Genomic DNA, 20,026 nt, shown 5'->3' on the forward strand with positions numbered 1-20,026 from the left:
GGCATTCCCAGAACATGAGGAAAATGCTTTTAAAGTCCCCTCTGGGTTACCCTCTCTGATGCCATAATGCAGAAACACCTGTACACTACACGGTTGTGCCATACATATCATACCTACCTAACAAATAAGCAAAACCTCCTTATCTTAATTGCATTATTTGCTATCTTTATGACGGGCTAATCCACTCAAAGAAAGGGCAGAGACTTAACAGTCTCACCTGAAAAGCTTTTGTGCGAAGGCCACCACATGAGCATTCAAATCCTGCAGTCAGCTTGTGGAGACAAGATGTCCCTTTGGTCTGGCCCAGGAATACAATCCCAGCCGAAGTGCTGGTACAGCAGCTGTAGCAATCGACACTGCTTCAGTGATGCTGTTCTACTTCCTGTTTGCCATGGTGGGATTGGCATGGGGGCGTGGGGAGGCTGGCAAGCCATCGTAAGCTGAGTGTGAGGGACTGCACATTGGCTTCAGGGCACTTAACTTCCATGGCCCATCTCCCCCAATGTACCAAGTATAGGAAGAGAGCAGGGGTTTATTTTGAAGCAAATGATTGCACTATGGCAGCTAAAGCTGATTTGTGGGATTCAATTGTTAAAAAGGTAAAGGTAAAGGTGTCCCCAACCAGTCGTGTCCGACTCTAGGGTGCGGTGCTCATCCCCGTTTCTAAGCCGAAGAGCCAGCGCTGTCCGAAGACGCTTCCGTGGTCATGTGGCCGGCATGACTGAACACCGAGGTGCACGGAACGCTGTTACCTTTCCCACAGAGGCAGTACCTATTTATCTACTTGCAATTTCTTGCTTTCGAACTGCTAGGTTGGCAGAAGCTGGGACTGAAGATGGGAGCTCACTCCGTCACACAGCACTCAGGTCTCGAACTGCTGATCTGTCGACCTTCCAGTCTGCAGTTCAGCGTCTTAACCACTAAGCCACCGTGGCCCTTTTATTCAGTTGCTAGCTTAGTCAATACTGCTATTTGTTACAAAGAACAAAAGAAGATTATGAAGGAGTTTCTCCCTTTTCATAAACTCTGTTCAAAATAAGCGATGAATGCCTCGTGCCAATTAACAGCAAAGAGATCCTTTAAAAAATACATTTCCCATTATAATGAATTGCCTGTGCACAATTTTGCTTTGAAAAAGATCAGCAGTTCTGTGCAATTTGAATAAATAATGCAGAAGACAGGCTGTGTGGATGTTTGTACAAGCAACACAAAAAGTGCCCTTTTGCCTCTCTTCTGCTGCTTGTTTAGATGTATGACTGGTTCAGATATGCATGCATATAATATAAATACTCACTGCATGTTGAGCAAGTTCACACATTATATTTTTAGGTGTACGCCTCAAAGCAACCTGTGAATGCGACAGCCATGGAATTACACTGATCATATGAACAAGCTATGTGAATCCAAACATATATCATACACTCATTAGGGAGCCAGGATTGGCTGCAAGTCTCCTTAACAAACCTAGGCAAACTTCAGGTAATGTGTGAAACAGCCTTGTGTGATCAGATTCCCTTGACAAGTCTCACGTCTGAGGGAAGGTGACAGGAAAGTTCTATTCCTGATGGCTCATTTACACCTGATGGTACCAGTCATCAGGTGATGAAACATGCATATATGAACCAGTCCTGTAGCAGTTTTGTATGTTCAGGAATCCAATTTTTGGCCAAGGACAAAATAGACGGAAGATCTAAATTTTCATTTAAACCTTGATGCTTCAAATGCTTGCTGTCTGAAGCAAACTGTTCACCCCCCATTTTACCATAGAACCCTGCAGGCCCTTTTTATATGTTATACCTTTCCTCCCTCTATGGTCATTGTGAACTGGCACCTCTATTTACGTAATTTGATCATGATTTTTGTGAACCGCCTGGAGAGCTTTGGCTATTGGGCAGTATAGAAATGAAATAAATAAATAATAAATAAATAAAATTGTGAATTGGACTATATGGGCTACCATTAAGATTTGACCAAGAGAAGCAATACTTTCTCTTGCAAGGAGAGTTGCAGGGGGTGGGGACATTGGGAAAAGATTGATTTGTGAGCAAAGAGATGGCTGATCAGTCGGGGCATTTGTCTCATCATCAAAGATTTGTGGGTGATCAATCAAGCAATTTTCAAGTCCTTTGTGAAAAGCTCTGCTTGCTTCCTACAGTACTGTAGTATTCTGTTCTTGCTGATGCAATTATTGCGGGAACTCTGCCAAATTGTTGTGCATGCAAAAATATATCTGATATATTTTATTTAGCAATGTACGTTAAAAAAATAAAAAGCTATGTATAAAGATAACTTGTGCTTCTGTAGAAATTCTGCATTCATCAGCAACTTCACAATACATTATTTTGGAGTTAAGGAACAGTATTAAAATGTGCTGATGGTTTTGGAGAATCTGATCAGGGGATCAGCAACCCATTTCAGCAATCCAGGTGACAGAGAACCACTTCAGACGTTATCAGGAAGTACAGGTGACTTGCACTTCATGTTTTTGGGCTTCTCCTTAAAAGGTCTAAAGTGGAGTCTTTTGCATTTTTCACACAGAGAGGCATGAGCTTCTAGAAGCGCATGCAGCTTATGCCCCTCAACATGCTGGAGATGTGCAAGCCCTTGCTTCCAACGCTATACAAGAAGAGCAAAAACAAGGGATTAGAGGCATCCATACTTCCTCCCCCCGGCTGTAGTAATGTCCCAAGATATTTTATGGGTCAAGTTCTCCATAAAAATCCAGACCTAATTCATTCGTAATATATACTGCTGAAGTACAGAAACCAGACTGTGACCCTAGGTGGCTAAGAATCTAACTCAGCTGCCAAATCAGGCATGATCTGTATGTCTATCACGCTAACAGTAGTCCTCAAAGTGCACTTGGTGTGAGAGACTCTATCCTGTAAAGTGCTGAGCATTTTGGGCAGCAAAGCAATTAAGTATGTAGGCAGTTGGAACCCTCGTTTTCCTCCAGTGTAACTGCCTATATGCTTGAAATGAAAGAGGTCTCCATTTTTCCCAACTGATACTGATTTTGTCAATTGTTCCCAATTGCCTTAATTGGACTGGGGATGGAGTTCTTAAGGGTCTAGCCAGTCTTAGCTGATAATGATCTCTGCCAATCTCAGTGGATAACGATCTTCACAGTACTGACTGGGCAGACCTAATCTTTGGCCAAAAGCCGGTTCAAATGCGTTGTGCAGGAACAAAAGTGCATCTGTGCACACCATGCAGTGTTCCATGATTATTTTGACGTGTGTTCAGATCCCAGTTTTTCAAGGCTGTTTTATCATGTTCCTGGTGCCCAGTTTTCCAAAGCATTCACTCAAACATGGGCCTGCCTTGAAAAAGGGAGGGGTGGAGCATGCAGTGAAGCGATAACACAACCGTTTCACTGGGCACTCAAGAAGCTCAGTACACATTTCAATCCACATTTGGGATTGTGGAGAAGGGTCCTCAAGCTGCGGATTTTGCAGCAATCATATATATATACATATACATACATACATACACACATACACACATATATATATATATATATATATATATATATATATATATATATATCTCACCTCCAGATTCACAGTTCACCTATGCAAACATGGAAGGCATCTGGAACAGACTCACATTTTTCAGATGATTACCTTCACAACTAGTTTACTGAGCACCCAGGATTTTAGTTTTCCATTTTCTGTTTTCCTCTAAAATTAGGGGGTATGCTTACTGGCACAACGTTTTGACTTAAAAACTTAATATTCCATATACAGTCATTCTTGATATTTGATGTTGTTCCCACTGATCGTAGAGCAACGTGTTGTCATTTTCAAGTACGGATATCCAGTTCACTGTACTTCAGGTTCTATGATTTTTAGAATCATCAGTAGTGTAGCATTAACCATCTCCTCCTCTTTCTTTGTGGAATTGTTCTTGTGTCTTTCACGTTTTCCTTTTTATAAACAATAAAAAAGTGACAAAGTACTACTGAACACCACCAAAGAGTCCTCAGCGTCAGTGAGAGTTCTCTATAAACAGAGCACTTGAAAGGGAGAAGGAAGGTTCTTAGTAGTGCATGTCATAGTAAGTGCATTAGAGTGCATGGCTGAGTTACTTGAAATGAGCCAAGATAAAATCCTGGACCCATTCTATTTTCCTCTTATTTGGAAAGCCATATGCAATACAAAGGAAGATAAGGGTGCGTGTGTGTTTCACCAGGCATCATGTTAAAATTGAGGTTGATGATCGACTGCCTAAAGGACAGTGAGAACTGGGCTCTTGCAAGTTCTGCATGAAATCCACAAAACTGCATGATGGAGCAGTAATACCCAAAGAGGAAGAAAAAGAAGAAAATGCTTCAGTTGCCTTGAGCTTGCGCGTTATTCAACGAAACATTGGTTTCCCTTCCAATCGGAGGAAAAGGGCTTGTAAGGTGACGAAGCAGGAAAGACACTGAGATTTTGGATAAAAAGCAGGTAGAAATGTAAAATGTCTCCTGTCAGTTATAGCACAATAGGTCCAGATAACGTCCATCGGCAGTTTCTTTCAGTCATCTTCTCGGCACATTGGGAAGTTGACAAAAGTGAAGACGTTAAACTCTATCAGTATCGAAAAACACAGGAAGATGGCGTAAAGGACGAGCACGTAGATGCCCAGTTTCCTGTCAAGTTTCCATTTATTGATGTGGATCCCACCAACCTGTAAGAACATGGTCTCTAAGTTATAACTAAGAATCATAGAAAGTAAATGCTACAAAAGGAGACTTTTAAACTGAAGTTTCAGTAATTGCACAAGGAAACTGATTTCCATGTGTTCTCTCAGCATCCTCCAGTAGCAGATGAGATGCTGTCAGGAGCTTCCGAGTGAAGAGGATGTTCTGACTGTCCCATCACTCATATGATTAATTGATTTAAGAGTTCTTTAATTGGGTGACAGCTCTAAGAAATTAACTGTCCAGCACTGTTGTCAGAGGAGGTTCACAGCTAACTTTAGCGTTGCCTAAAATCTCAAGGAATCACATCTCTTGGGATGCTTCATGGATTTTGGTGAAGAACTGGCATCTAAAAATATATGAAATGCTAAGATCTCTGGGGAGTCTGCCTCATAGCATCACATTCATATTATATAGATATATCGGTTTGGATCCAATGGGACCCTTGTGCAGGTGCCCCAGGCCCACTGGCAGTGGTGTGCATGCGGCTCCCACTACTGGCGGCCACGATGTAGCACTTCCAGGGGCAAGTGCTGAAACAAGTGGAAACACTTGCTTCTGGAAGGAGCAGGTCACGCCCCATCCAGAAACAAATGTTTCCCACGGTTTTGGTGCTTGCCTCTGGAAGTGCTACATCATGGCCGCCAGTGGTAGGAGCCACGCACACCATGACCACCAGCAGCGCTGGCCATGTGCGTGCTGCTGCTGGTGGGCCTGGGGCGCCCACATGAGCGTCCCATTGGATCCAGCCCATCCTACTGACCTCACTAGGTACAGAGAAAGACTAACACAACAGGAGCGCACTTACGGTAAGAGCTACAGATCCCAGGAGAAGCACAACAGAATAGACTAGTCCTTTGCTGTTTATCTTAACCTGTGAAAATCAGAAGAAGAAAAAAATATATGTAGCTTTAAAATATTGATCATACTTCAAGGTTATATTAAGTAGCAAATTGCTATTTTCTCTTTCTTTCTTTCTTTCTTTCTTTCTTTCTTTCTTTCTTTCTTCCTTCCTCCCTCCCTCCCTCCCTCCCTCCCTCCCCCCTCCCTTCCCCTCCCCTTCCCTTCCTTTCTATATGGCCCAATAGCCAAAGTTCTCTGGGCAGTTCCCAAAAATTAAAACCACAAAGCACAGCATAAACAATATAAAATATGGAAGCTTAAAGCCACAATATAACAGTACAACCAGAATAAAACCTAGCAGCAATGCAGAGATTTAAAATACAGATTTAAAACACCAAAGCTAAAGGGCTAGGAAGCTAAAATGCTAAAATACTGGGAGAATAAAAAGGTCTTCACCTGGGATTGGAAGGAGTTTAAGACGGTAAATGTAAAAATAATTCACAATATTTAGTTCCCAATAAATGGAGTCAATAGGAAACTGTCTGCTCATTTGAAATCAATGGGAATTTTGCCATAGACAGTGAAAAGAGAGTCAGTGATCAAACCTTGTTTCCACAGCATACATTAGCTTCAAGTGGGCAAGGAGAGAGAGAACGCGCAAGTATTTACATAAGAACATAAGAAGAGCCAGGCCCTTGGTTTGATCCAGCACATCTAGTCCGGCATTCCAGCGGCTAACCAGACGCCTATGGAAAGCCCAGAACAGGACATGAGCACAATTTAGCATACTGTGCTCCCCACCAACGGGCAGTCAGAGGCCCACTGCCTGACACTGAAAGTAATATTCAGCCATCGTGTCTAGTAGCCATTGATAGCCTTATTCTCCATTAATTTGTCTAATCCTTGCTGTCCGATTTAGTGGCCACCACTACAACTTGCGGTAGCAAGTTAAATACTTTAACTATGTGCTGTGTGAAGAACTACTCCCTTTTATCTGTTCTAAATCTCCCACCACGAAGCTTCGTTGGATGACCCCAGGTCTAGCATTATGATAGGGGGAGAAAAACCTCTCCTTTCACCACTTCCTTCACAGCATGTATCATGTTCTCCACCTTTATCCTATCCCTTAGGGCGCAATCCTAAGTAGACAGGTGGTCGCCTCCGACCTCGGAGGTGACCGCCTATCCAAAGCAAGGCAGGAGAGGCACGGGGGGATCATTCCCTCTGCGCCTCTCCTGCCTTGCTCTTTTTCGCTAGACAGACGTTTTCGGCTGTCTAGCAGCAGGGGGGCCGGCTGGGAGAGGAAGCTGCTGTACGACACATAGGATGTGTTGTACGTGCAGCTCCACTCTCCCCACCCTGGAACGCCCCCCAGTCCTGCCTCTTTTCAGTCGCTCCGTGCTCGTCTTCTGAGTGCGGAGGATGGGGCTTCTCCATGCTGCCTCGGAGGCAGCGTGGACAAGGGGGGAGATCAGATTTCTGGGAACTGACCTTGGAGCACAGGCTCCAAGGTCGGTTCTCAGAATAGAGCATATCCTATGGCCCGCTAGAGAGTGTCTGGCAGCCACAGGATTGCTTTCTTAATCACTTTTCTTCTAAGCTCATGAGACCCAAACATTGGGTAGTATCCAATAGGTCCTGCCCCTTCCAGAAACTAGTGTTTTCGTGCACATAGGGGCTTGTCCCTGGAAGTGCTTTACTCTAGCTGCATGTGGACCTAGGGCTGGCTGCACTCGGACCGGGGCCAGTGGGACTGGTTGCATGCGCACAACCCCTATTAGGTACTACCCATTGTAACCTTCCCATATAGGGGAATTGCTCCAGCCTCTTGATAATTTCAGTTGCACTTTTCTGCACCTTGTCCAGCTCTGTAATATCCTTTTTGAGGTGACCAGAAGTGTATAGTATTCCAAGTGTGCTGGCATCACAGATTTGTATGAACGTATTACAATACTGGCAATTTTATTTTTATTACTTCAGGAACCCACAGTGCAAGGGCTGCCACGTCTGGAGCTGGATACATCAAGGGACGAAGAGAAATCCAGCATTCCCTCCTATTCCATAACAAATGACTTTCAACTAAAGCATCTGTATGATGACCCTAAAAGCTTTAGATAAGGGCCTGCATTTGAACAATCAATACACCACAGGCTTGGGTCTGCGATATGTAGATTGTTCATATGCAGGGCCTTATCTAAAGCTTATTATTTATTATTTATGGTCCAGATTGGCATAGGGATGTTCAGTTGCAAGTCATTTGTAATGGAATAGGAAGGAATGCTGGATTTCTCTTCCCCCCTTGATGTAGCCAGTAACCAATTGCAACAACGAAATTGATAAGACCCTGATGGTGGGAAAGATCAAAGGCAAAAGGAGAAGGGGACGGCAGAGGATGAGATGGCTAGATAGCATCACCGATGCAATGAATATGAATTTGAGCACACTCCAGGAGAGAACGGAGGACAGGAAGGCCTGGCGTGCTATGGTCCATGGGGTCACGAAGAGTCAGACACGACTTAACGACAGAACAACAACAACATGAGTGACCTCATAGTCCTATTTTGATAACTAACCTTACAATATTTGGTTTTTGGGGCTATAGTTATGGTAAAATTCTTTCTCCCACTGATGAGGACCTCATTGGGACAGCTTTATTTGTACTTGTATAGCCTGTTATTATTGTTTTAGAAACAAGCAAGCTTACCATGTTTATGGACTGTCTAGTTTCTGTTTTGGTATGATTTTATATGTTCTAGTATACATATTTTTTTATAAATACTTTATATACTTTGTATTAAAGATTAGCCATTTTATTAAATTTTATTTATGTTTATTGTTATGGTAGCTCCATTCTTATCCTTTATTATTTAAAAGCTCTCTTAAACACCCATTTGGCTTGTCAAGTTTGGTTTAAGACCTTTTATTGACAGGTAGGGAGCCAGGGAGCAAGTAGGCAGCGGCATCCACTGCTCCTACTTCCCACCACCACCACTGTCTGGGTCAGAGCGAGAGGCAGGTAAACAAGCAGGTTGCAATGGTGAAGAGGAGTGGTAAATCCAGGGGGCTCTTGCCAGTGGGCCCCTGTTGGAGTGTGGGCCCTCAGCAGGTACCCAACCATGCCTCTTGTTGATGGCGGCCCTGCCCCTATGAAACAAAAGGACACTGTAAGGTCATCTATGTCATTTCATAGGCTTCTGGGTGGGGGGCGGGGTCTCGCCATTTTGTGTCTCGGCCAGTTGTTGGAACTTGTATTGTGCTTGGTGTTTGCAACAGGTGAGGCACCAGGCAGTCCCCAGTGTGAAATGAGAAAAAGTCAGCAACTTTTTCACCTTCCAGGAGGGTCAAATTCTCCTGGGGGCAGCGATGTCATCAGGACTGGGGATCTGCCTAGAGAACGCTTGACCATGAAGGGTCTGGGTTAGAGAAATGGTTTTATGGAATTTATGAACATTGATTGGGCCCATATTGAATTTGAACACGTAGGGATTTCAGCTAGATGGTGTCCAAATAATGGTCTTTCAACTGTATTTGTTACAGCAATAAGAGGTTTGAAGAGAAAATTTCTGCATTTATATACATACATGTGAGCCATAATTAACCACCATAGTCTGCAAGCCCCATGGCACTCCGAGGCCCACAAGAATGTCAAACACGTTGCTGCCGATTGTATTGGACACTGCCATGTCACCTAGGCCTGGGAGGGAAAAAACATTTTGCCATTAAAAACAGCATTGATTCATGCAATGACTCTTTTTGCAACAAGCAATTCCGGGGGGGTGGGGGGAGGAACGGATCGCCTCCCCCCCCCTGCACAGATTCCCCACCGGAACAGACGGTGGGGAATCTGTACACCCCTACATTATATACAAACAGGGCTGGTACTATTTTAGAATAGCGATGGGGGCGAAATTTGCATTTTAATACAAATGGACATAATTTACACTTCCTGAACTAATACGTGATTAGCAACACAATTAGCCTTCAGTTTTCGCAGTTTTCCAAATTTTGCAGTGCAATTCTGCAGTCTAGAAATGTGTACAAAAATCTGTACGTTAGGGGTAATTGTGTGCAAAAATGCATGCATTCGTGCAAATAGCATATAAAAATGCATATATTAGGGAAATTCATTTTAACAATGTGTGTATTAGGAAACATTGTGTATAAAATATGTACAGAGTTTTGAAAAGACACACATTCATAATCTGATGTGGAAATGGGCTGGAACAAACTTGTAACTAAAAACATGTGAACATTACAGGAAGCGAAACAGAGATTCACCTCACCCTGTTTAAGAAGCCAAATGTGTCTAAAATAAGGCTGCAAGACGTTTAATCAATTAAAAACTTTGTCTTGGATCCAAACCAAGTTAGTTGCACTGGGGTCCCATTGAATTCACTGTGCCACCCATACTGGCTTGGGACTGCTGCAAGTTGTAGGAGTTTTTTGTGTCTCAACATGCATAAGATTGTACCATCTCTCTGGATCCAATCCTTTTGATTGACTAAAAAAAGTGCCCCATTCATCATGCAGGCAATTAGGTAGGTAGGTAGGTAGGTAGGGAATATAATAAATAGAAATGGGGAAATGGCACTTTTAACATGGTGCTAGCCTTTTTATAAGTACTTGCATTATAAATTACTGGTTTGTGTGTATTTGATTTTTTAATGCAAGTACTTATAAAAACTGCAGATGGCTAGCCCCACCATAAGAGAGGCATTCCCTCTTCTCTCAGGAGGGAAGACATGACGTAAAAACAATATTTTGCTTCAGAAGTATGGCTTTACTCATATGCAGGTTTAGAGAGCAATCCTATGCCTCCTAGACAGCATTGGGGGGCGGGGGGACAGGACAGGATTGTTGGGCTTCTGGGAGGTAGCAACCAGGGCTCTGACCTCGGTGTCCAGAAACCACATTCCCCACCCGTTCCCATACTGGCTACTTCTCCACATTCAGAAACAGAGTGTGGAGATGGGGAAAAGGGGGTGGTCCAAGTGGCAGGGAGGGGAGGAGACTGAAAAAGCTGCTTTATACAGCTTTCTATTGTGTCTCCAGGCTACTTCTCTCCCACTCCCCGAAGCTGTGGCTAGATGGGCAAAACTGGCTTGGGGGCGCTTACCTTCCCTCCTGCCAGCCAGAGCCATTCGCCTCCTCCCTGTCCCTGCCAATTGCCATGCCTTTAAAAAAAATAAAAATAAAAAAGGCGATCAGGAGGATGTGCCCATAGACTTATATGCAAATAGAGTCCTGAATCTTGTGTATAAGTCTACGTGTCCATAGGCTTATACGCAAGATTCACTGCTCTATTTTGCGTATAAGTCTATGGGAACATCCTCCCGATGGCCTTTTTTTTTTTTTTTTTTTTAAGACATGGCAATTGGCAGGGACAGGGAGGAGGCGAATGGCTCTGGTTGGCAAGAAGCAGCTGAGTGCTGTTCCACTTCCAGTCCTCCCGGAGCAGAGGTAAGTGGTTCCGATCTGCTGCAGATTCCTGAGGCCCGATTCCAAAGAATCCGGCCTCATTTGAATCCGCAGCGGATTTCTCTGACATCCCTAATATAGTGTAAGAGACCTGGTTATCAGCGCAGAGAGCTCACACAACATTTCTCTGAAACCAAAGCAGTGCATACCTTGTCTTGCTACTATTAAACTGGCCATGCAGTCTGGTACACTGGTTCCTGCAGCTAGGAAAGTAATGCCCATGATAACATCAGGTATCCCTAGAGTGTAGCCAATCACTGTAACCTACACGACAAAGGGAAACACAGTAATTGGAAAACAATAGCGAACACTCGTTTTGGTCCTGTATTCACAATAAGATTCACGATGCACCGAACTTCTTGCAGTGTGGGTGTTAACCTGAATCAGGCAAAAGAGATTTTCAGTAATGAAACTAAATGGCAGCAATAGTCTGACTAACCATCTAGAAGAAAACGAATATGTTTGCACATGGCAAGGAGGACTGATGAGAGGACAGCTGTGCAGAGCAAAACATTTGTATATTTTCCATTCATTTAACAAGAATTGTGCAGGAGACGTTCCCAGCAGACTGTGCCTGTGTGAGGTGCCAGAAACTGCCACCTGGCAGTTTGTACCTAAGCTATGTCTGGGATAGTTTCACTGCAATATACCTGGGTCCTTTCCTAAATGCCAGTCGTCTCTAGGGTGTGGCGCTCATCTCCATTTCTAAGCCGAAGAGCCAGAGCTGTCCGAAGACGCTTCCGTGGTCATGTGGCCAGCATGACTGAACACCGAGGTGCATGGAACACTGTTACCTTTCCTGCCGGAGGGGTACCTATTTATCTACTTGCAATTTCTTGCTTTCGAACTGGGAAACCCAGGTTCAAAATCCCCACTCAGCCCTGAAGCTCACTGCGTGATCTTGGGGCTATCCCCAACTATCAGCTTAATCTCTACCACACAGGCTTGTTTTGAGGACAAAATTAGCAAGGAACAGCCATGTACATTGCCCTGAGTTCCTTGGAGGATGAGCAGGATAACATAAACGTAATCAATCGGTTTTAAGTGAGATGATGACAATACAATGGAGGTTCAATTGTCCATGATGTACACTAGATTTCCCCAACCTGGTGCCCTCTGGATATTTTGGACTACAACTCCCATCTAGCATGGAACAACGATCATGGACCAAAACACTGGGAGGACATGAGGTTGGGGAAGACTGGCATACACACTTTTGTCCCATCGTCCTCTCTAATCAAACAGGTTCAGCAGGTTTTTGACATATAACAAAAAAAATTGCACTGTTAACGTGAACAGAGATGAAGATGGGAGGAGTGGATATCCTGGCCCACAGTGCCTCTAGGATACCACCTTCCACTCTCTGAGAAAACAGTTAACTGGGTAGTGTCCAATGGTTGTGCAGTGCTAGCACTAATGATAGTTGCACTAGTGTAAAACCAACATCATCATTAGTACAAAATCATTAGTGCTTTGCATTGCTTTCTATTATTGTAGTTGTAATTGTTTTAATAGTATTTTTAAACAATTATTTTTTAATATTGTTATATGTAAAGTGCATAGAGATTTTATTATATTAAGCAGTATATAGGTATTATTAATAAAGAAACAAATAAATAACCGAACATAAGAATATAAGAAGAGCCATGCTGGATCAGACCAAGGGTACATCTAGTCCAGCATTCTGTTCACACAGTGGCCAACCAGCTGCTGACTGGGAACCCAAAAGCAGGGCATGAGCACAACAGCACTCTCCCGCCCATGTTCCCCAGCAACTGGTGTACACAGGCATACTGCCTCTGATACTGGAGGTAGCACATAACCATCAGGACTAGTAGCCATTGATAGCCTTCTCCTCCAGGAATTTATCTAACCCACTTTTAAAGCCAGCCAAATCGGTGGCCATCACTACATCCTGTGGTAGTGAGTTCCATAGTTTAACTATGCACTGTGTGAAGAAGTCCTTCCTTTCATCTGTCCTGAATCTCCCACCAGTCAGCTTCATGGGATGATCCCAGGTTCTACTATTGTGAGAAGGGGATAAACATGTCTCCCTATCCACATTCTCCACACCATGCATAATTTTGCACACTCTATCTATCATGTCTCCCCCTTACCCTCCTTTTTTCCAAGCTAAACAATCCTAGCTATTGTAACCTTCTCTCATACGGGAGATGTTCCAGCCCCTTGATCATTTTAGTTGCCCTCCTCTGCACTTTTTCCAGCTTTACAATATCTTTTTTTAGGTGACTAGAACTGGAGACAGTATTCTAAGTGTGGTCGCACCATAGATTTGTATAAAGGCAGTATGATATTGTCAGTTTTATTCTCAATTCCTTTTCTAATTATGCCTAACATAGAGTTTGCCTTTTTTACAGTGGCCACATTCTGGGTTGACATTTTCGTTGAGCTGTCCACCACAACTCCAAGATCTCTTTCTTGGTTGCTCACTGCTAGCTCAGATCCCATCAGGTTATACTTGAAGTTGAGATTTTTTGCCCAAACATTCATTACTTTACACTTGCTTACACTGAGTCTTCTTTGCCATTTGGATGCCCATAATTCTCCCAGTTTGGAGAGATCCTTTTGGAGCTTGTCACAATCTCTTTTTGTTTTAACCACCCTAACTGCTGACTCCTAATTCCAGATCATTTATGAACAAGTTGAAAAGCATTGGTTCCAATACAGATTCCTGTGGGACCCTACTATTTTCTTCCCTCCATTGGGAGAATTTACCATTTACTCCTACTCTCCGATTCCTGATCTTTAACCAGTTACCGATCCATCCAACTGTGCAAAGGCAAAAAAGCAATTTGGCAGCAAAACGTCGCTTTCCCCCATTGAGCTAGCAAATGCCAATGACGTTGCACTGTCGTTGATTTATGCTAGCGCAACATCATTAGTGCTTGCGCTGTGCCACCATTGCATGCTATCCTCTGTCTCCAGCTAGGAGAAAGCTTCTGCCACTCTCAGGCCAGCATCTTCCTTCAGTATAGCCTATGTCTGCAACTGTGACCTGAGTCCAATTCTTCCTGCTCACATTTCACTCACTAGAACAGAAATACACAAGCAGACCAGAAGGTAGTACTCAGATCGACTTCCCCCTTCTGTTTGTCTTCTTTGACAGAGTGGCTGGGAAAGATCTACTGCATTTGGCACTAATGTTGAAATTGACCAGCAGGAGAAAAGCAGCAGAAATGGAACGATTTTGTTGAGAGAGGCAGTTATTGTTGATTAATGTCTGTGATTGTTTACTAATTCTTTGCTTCTAAATGCTGAAGCCTTCTTTACTTTGCCATGATTTGTTACCTTTTTTATATTACATAATTACCATTCAAGAAAAAAAAAAAGTGAAAAACCTGGAGAATAATGGCCATTAAATGTCACACGGCTATTTATGTATCTGTTATATTTCTGTTGGATGGTATATTATATGAATGTGCTGTTCTAGAAAAAAAGGGAACTTATTAAAAGTGTCTGAAACAGGAGTCTCAGTCAAAACAAAACTGGAATAGAGAACGCTTCTGTCCACGTTCCCCCCACTCCCACACACACTCACCCCCTAGAGGGATAATATTTGCTCCTGGGTGTGAAGACAGGCATAACATTAAAGCAGAATTCACTGCAGGTTCTTCTGTCTTCCACCCATTAGTCCCCAGTGTGAACTTGGCTTCCTCCAAAAACTGAAAACAAACTCACCGTGATGGTGTCAACTGAACTACATGTAGGGCTCCTTGATTATTCACAATGTACCTGCCCTGTATATGGCAGCATTCACATATGAACTAGAAGTAGGGGGTTGTGTTAATACTGTCTGTGCATTCCTCACATGAACATTTGTCTGTTTATTCTATCATCTTTTGCCTTACTCCCAAAATACCCGCAAAACTGCTTCACAGATTGGGAAGGGAAGTGGGTTAGGAATGTTACAGGTTCTAGCCAATCAATGCTACCCACAGCCAGATTCTGCTGCAAACTTGCAGAAATGGGGTTTGGTTTTTTTCAGAGCTTGACACTGCAGGGAGAGAAGTACATTAGAATTAAACACAATAGGGGCACTTCTGAATCAGCATCAGTGTTCTATAAGTATGACGTATGTCTTCAATCCTGGCTTACCAGGAGGGCTAGATTAAACACAATGGTCACTGAAGGAGAGAGCTGCGCTATAAGTACAGTATATCTGACACAGTTAAGAACATAAGAAGAGCCGTTGGATCAGACCAAGGGTCCATCCAGTCCAGCACTCTGCTCACACATTGGCCAACCAGCTGTCAACCAGGAACCCACAAGCAGGACGTGAGTGCAACAGCACCCTCCTGCCCATGTTCCCCAGCAACTGGTGTACACGGGCATACTGCTTCTGATACCGGAGGTAGCACAGAGCCATCAGGACTAGTAGCCATTGATATCCTTCTCTAGGAATTTGTCCAATCCCCTTTTAAAGCCATCCAAATTGGTGACCATCTCTACAAGATGTAGTAGTGAATTCCATAGTTTAACTGGTTATGATGACAATTATTTTTGTATACTGAGATTGGAGGCTGAAGGAATGTCTCCCTTTTTCTTTAACCAGCTAACTTTTTGCATTGTTATGGGTTGTTCTTCCTTGCTGATACCTGCATTTTCAACTTTATTTCAAAATAAATGTTTGTGTTCCAAAAAGTAACAAGTATCCTTGCACTCACTCACCAGCCAGACCATAAAATAGGAGAAAAGCGCAATCCAAAGAGTGGATAAGATGAATGTCAGCATGAAAAAATTCTCCCAGCGTGGTTTGCTGCAGTTTGGGATGGTGAAAAAGAGGAGGAATATCAGTGGCCAGGTCAGAATCCATTTGACTTTGTCCATTTTTCCTTCTGGATAACAAAAAGGGAAAGGAGCCATTTTACCTTTGTAGTTTAGCGCACAAAGTCACATCTCTATATTTAAGCATAATTAGATTTTTTAAAATAGAAGAAACTGAAGCCAAAGTTGCAGTTGCACATCTTAAAATAGAGGGAGATGCCATGGGGAGGGGGTTTAAAGTTCCAGTCTGAAATTAATGGATTTTGCCTTGGCTGGGGAGGGTGGAGGGTTCCTGGGTCATGCTACATTGACCATGACTTGCTTCTGACAATAGCAAAGGCACCTGAAACATGAACACACTGAAAAACAAAGAATTACATATACAATTAATTGGCTCCCATTTGGTACTACAGCAATCATTCAGAAGAAAACTAGATGTTATGTTGACAAACGCATGGTCCCAATCACCCTCCTCCACTCCCCGTATTAGCATTAGGAACCATGTGTTTCTCTCACAATGTGTAGTTTGGACATTTGTGTGCATGCTTTGTTGTCCAGAAAAGTATGGATTATGTATGTTTATCACCCCAGTTGACCATTATTATCATTATCATTTCTATACCGCCCCATAGCCAAAGCTCTGGGGCGGTATAGAAGCTTTCACATTCACATCATCTTTTGTTCACACCGTGTTAACCATTTTACTTCAACACATGTGCAAATATACCCTCCACCTGTTCGCTCCATGCATCTGACGAAGCAGGCTGCTGCCTGTGAAAGCTCAAGTCGCAATAAGCCAGTTGGGGTCCTTTTCCTGACAACAACCACCACCATACTCACTGCTGACCCCCCCCCCCACTGCTAGTAGTAGCACCATATCTCACCCCCAAGTAATGGGGGAAGGCTTTACGTGTATTCCTTGTTTTTATTATTTCTGCAGTCAGGAGAGAGAAGCATTGCATCTAGGAACAAATGGCCTTAAAAAAATCTCCCTTAAAAAGGGGTCTGTGAAAAGCTGGGGCATTGCTGCATGGGAAGAGGGAAGCCCTGCAGGTATTTGCCACCTTAAAGGAAGAGGATGAGCATTCTTGTGAGTTCATATTAAAAAAATAAAACTTCAGGAAGTACACAGATTGGTGCAAGGATCTGTCTATCACACTGCCCCATCCTTCAAGAAGGTCAGCAGGTTTCCTTCTATCTAAATTAATGCTACCCTATAAAGTGGCCATGTGTCAGTTCTCTATTTAAAGGGCTGTCAGAGGAGAGCCCTCTGTTTGAAGGTGTCCTCTGTTTGAAGGGCTGTCCAGTCCAAGTCTGGTTTAAACCTGAAGAACAGTAAAGAAGGGAGAGCGGCAGGGGCCTTGAATTGCTCATCAACACTTAGCACCTGGACAGCAGACTGCGCAAGCACAAAGGTCACCTGGTCTCAGTCTTCCCCACTATAGTGCGATGTATTGTAGTTCTGCTTAAATTATAGTAATTATTTCCCAAATTGCATTTATATATATATGAATTAGCACATGCAAATTTGTATGCAAACCTGCGCCCTCTTTTGTCCTCTTTTTGACGACGCATGTCCTCTTTTTCGGTGATGTGTTAGTGGCCTCCCTAACCATAAGGCAGGTTAGGCTAAGAGACAGTAGCAGGTGCAGGGTCATGCAGCCAGCTTCACAACTGAGGCCTGACGTAGCTGTGGTGGTGACAGACCCGTGTGTGATTGGTGGCAAAGTGCATGAAATCCGACCGTGGAGAATTAAGAGTTAATAGTTGTAGGAGGGGCATTTTGGGAAGAACTCCTGGTTGTTCACTGTTGTTACCTGATTGTAGTTAAGGGGCTCTAAGCCTCAGTTGTGTTTTACATGCAAATAAATTAGTTTCCACTAATTCCTAAGACGCTGTGTCTATTCTTAGGGGAATCTCTATTATAACACGACTGAATGTAGTTTCTCTGCAAAGCTGTGAAATGAAAGATGGGAGGTTAAAATGGAGGAGTGGTGGTGAACCCTTCCCTTTCCTGATGCTTTTTCTCTCTTCAGTTCCTCTCCTAGCCAGTTCATCTATCACAACCAGAGTTTTTTTCCCCCTTTCTTTTGCTATTTCACTTTTCTTTTAAGGAAAAAAAAAACAATGTGAGAAAAAGAAGTAAGAAAAGTCCCCCTACCCAGGAACAGAAACAAGAATAGGGAGCCTGTTCAGTGAGCAACTAAAGGGCAACTCATCAGAAACCGCCCAGCCGTGATCAACAGAATGTCATAAAACGGGCAAGACCTTTGTCTGTCCACACTAGGTAGCTGGTGCTGCAGTTGCGAATTTTCTTTCATTGCCAGAAATTAGGTCTAAAAAACCACCAGAGAACAACACAGAAAACATGGGCATGCAACGGCTTTGCTAATATAAAGACTGTCATGTTTCTCTTACCTTCTGCTCTTTGCCTACTCAGGAGCCTGAGTGTTTTGCCCAAGGCAAGAGACAGGTTTGGGTTACTGCCATTACAGAGATGGGGATCAGCCATTGTTTCTTTGTCCCAAAATCCTAGCTGTAATCTGATACCTGCCACACCTAACAGTGGCTAAGGGTGCAATCCTATGGCTGCTAGACAGTGGCTAGACAGCCACAGAATTGTGTGGTTTCTGGGAACCGATTTTGGAGCCCGTGCTCCGAGGGTGGTTCCTGGCAAACCACCTCCCCTCCCCTCCCCTGTCACCTCGTGGGTGGCGCAGATCATCACCGGGCTCTATGCTCGGATGACTAGCGCAGAGTGGGGCAAAAGGGGGCATTCCTGGGGGCGGGGAGGGGGGGAGTGCGGAAGTGCTGGTATGATGATTCCTATGCATTGTCCGGCCTCCGCCCACCCTGCCTCACACTCCCGCAGCTAGACAGCTGAAATTAGCCATCTAGCTGTGAATGCATGGTGGAGAAGATCCCATCTGCACTCCACCTGCCCTGCATTGAATAGGCGGTCTCCTCTGTATCCAGAGGTGGATACAGAGTATCCTTGCATGTATAGACAGCAAAAAGGGCAGGCTGGGGAATATTGGGAGCTGTAGGACTTTTTTTCTGTTTAAACGTTAAATAGGATTGCACCCTGATTCATTCTGTCTACAATCTCCATCTTGAGACTGGGTCTAGAATGCAGACTTCATGGCCATAACATCTGGCCTAATTTTTGGACTTTCTGGTTTTTCCCCCCCCATCACCTCCTTTTTGTACCAATTCGCCTAATGAAGAGTTATGGAGAACTCAAAAGCTTGCACAAACGTTTGTGACATTTCGGTTGTGCCTAATAAAGGTACTGTCCAACTATGGATTTTTTTTCCCCGCATGGACCAATGTGGCTGTCTTTGCTTTTTAGATAAAAAGCAAGTGGACAAGGGTTAGTAATTCCAGAGAAAAGGCGTAGTGTGCAAGCAACCTAAGACAGAAGTCATGCTACTGTCACAGGGTTTAAATGGGGATTTGAACCCAGATCCCTTGCCATGGCCTATCACCCAATCAAGTTCACCACACTGGGATTGGGAAAGTGTGGTGTAGTGGTCAGAGTGCTGGACTGATGTCCCCACTTGGCCATGAAGCTCTTTGGGTGACTTTGGGCCAGTCACTGACTCTCAGCCTAGCCTACCTCACAGCACTAAGGATAAAATGTAAGGATAAAATGGAGAGGAGGATAATGTATACTGCCTTCGGCTCTTTGGGGGAAAGGTGGAATATAAATCTAACAAAGAAATTAAATACTAGTTACCAGTGATGTTAAGGGCACTATCCAAGGATTGGCCATGACACTCACAGAGCCACCTTCCACATAGCACGTATGGTCAAAATAGATGCACAAACTGAAGGAAAAAAATGGGTCATTCCAGTATCTTCCTCTCTTATGAGAATTCAAAAGGCAATCCCTGCATAATTCGTCTAATATCAGGAAACCAAGAAGCCAGAAGACCTAGACATTTCCCTTTAAAAAATCAAAACAATTCAGAACACTGAAACATCAGAATGTTGAATTCCATGCCAGATGCCAAATTCTGCACCTCTGCCATGCAGTCTCCTTGGCATACAGTCTGGTGAACACCTCTCTTCCTAAACTTAACAATGTGTAATGGAGAAATGTGTTTTTGGTTACATTTTGAGACTGCAGCTATCTATGCATTAAAAACTGGTGCAGAGTTTTCCATGACAGCAGGCTGATGAGTCACCTTCCAGCAAACAGCAACAGTGTCCAGAGAGGCATGCTGACAT

At 43.6% G+C, this 20,026-nt stretch overlaps 1 protein-coding gene across 2 annotated transcripts in view; it reads right to left on the reverse strand.

Annotated features, from left to right (window-relative positions):
* Nucleotides 1-2,233: 2,233 nt before the first annotated feature.
* SLC24A4 (solute carrier family 24 member 4) overlaps nt 2,234-20,026 on the reverse strand; it is a 158,838-nt gene continuing 141,045 nt past the window's right edge. For both annotated transcript variants that reach the window (XM_084826872.1, XM_084826862.1), the window contains exons 13-17: nt 15,698-15,864; nt 11,158-11,272; nt 9,112-9,224; nt 5,496-5,561; nt 2,234-4,674 (exon numbers count right to left, since the gene is read on the reverse strand). In XM_084826872.1, coding sequence (XP_084682998.1) covers nt 4,522-4,674; nt 5,496-5,561; nt 9,112-9,224; nt 11,158-11,272; nt 15,698-15,864 — 614 coding nt within the window. In that variant the 3' untranslated portion in view covers nt 2,234-4,521. The remainder of the gene's footprint in view (nt 4,675-5,495; nt 5,562-9,111; nt 9,225-11,157; nt 11,273-15,697; nt 15,865-20,026) is intronic.

This window comes from Heloderma suspectum, chromosome 1 (assembly GCF_057233095.1).
Source record: "Heloderma suspectum isolate Gila_16-S chromosome 1, 16-S_ref, whole genome shotgun sequence".
Taxonomy (NCBI): Eukaryota; Metazoa; Chordata; class Lepidosauria; order Squamata; family Helodermatidae; genus Heloderma; species Heloderma suspectum.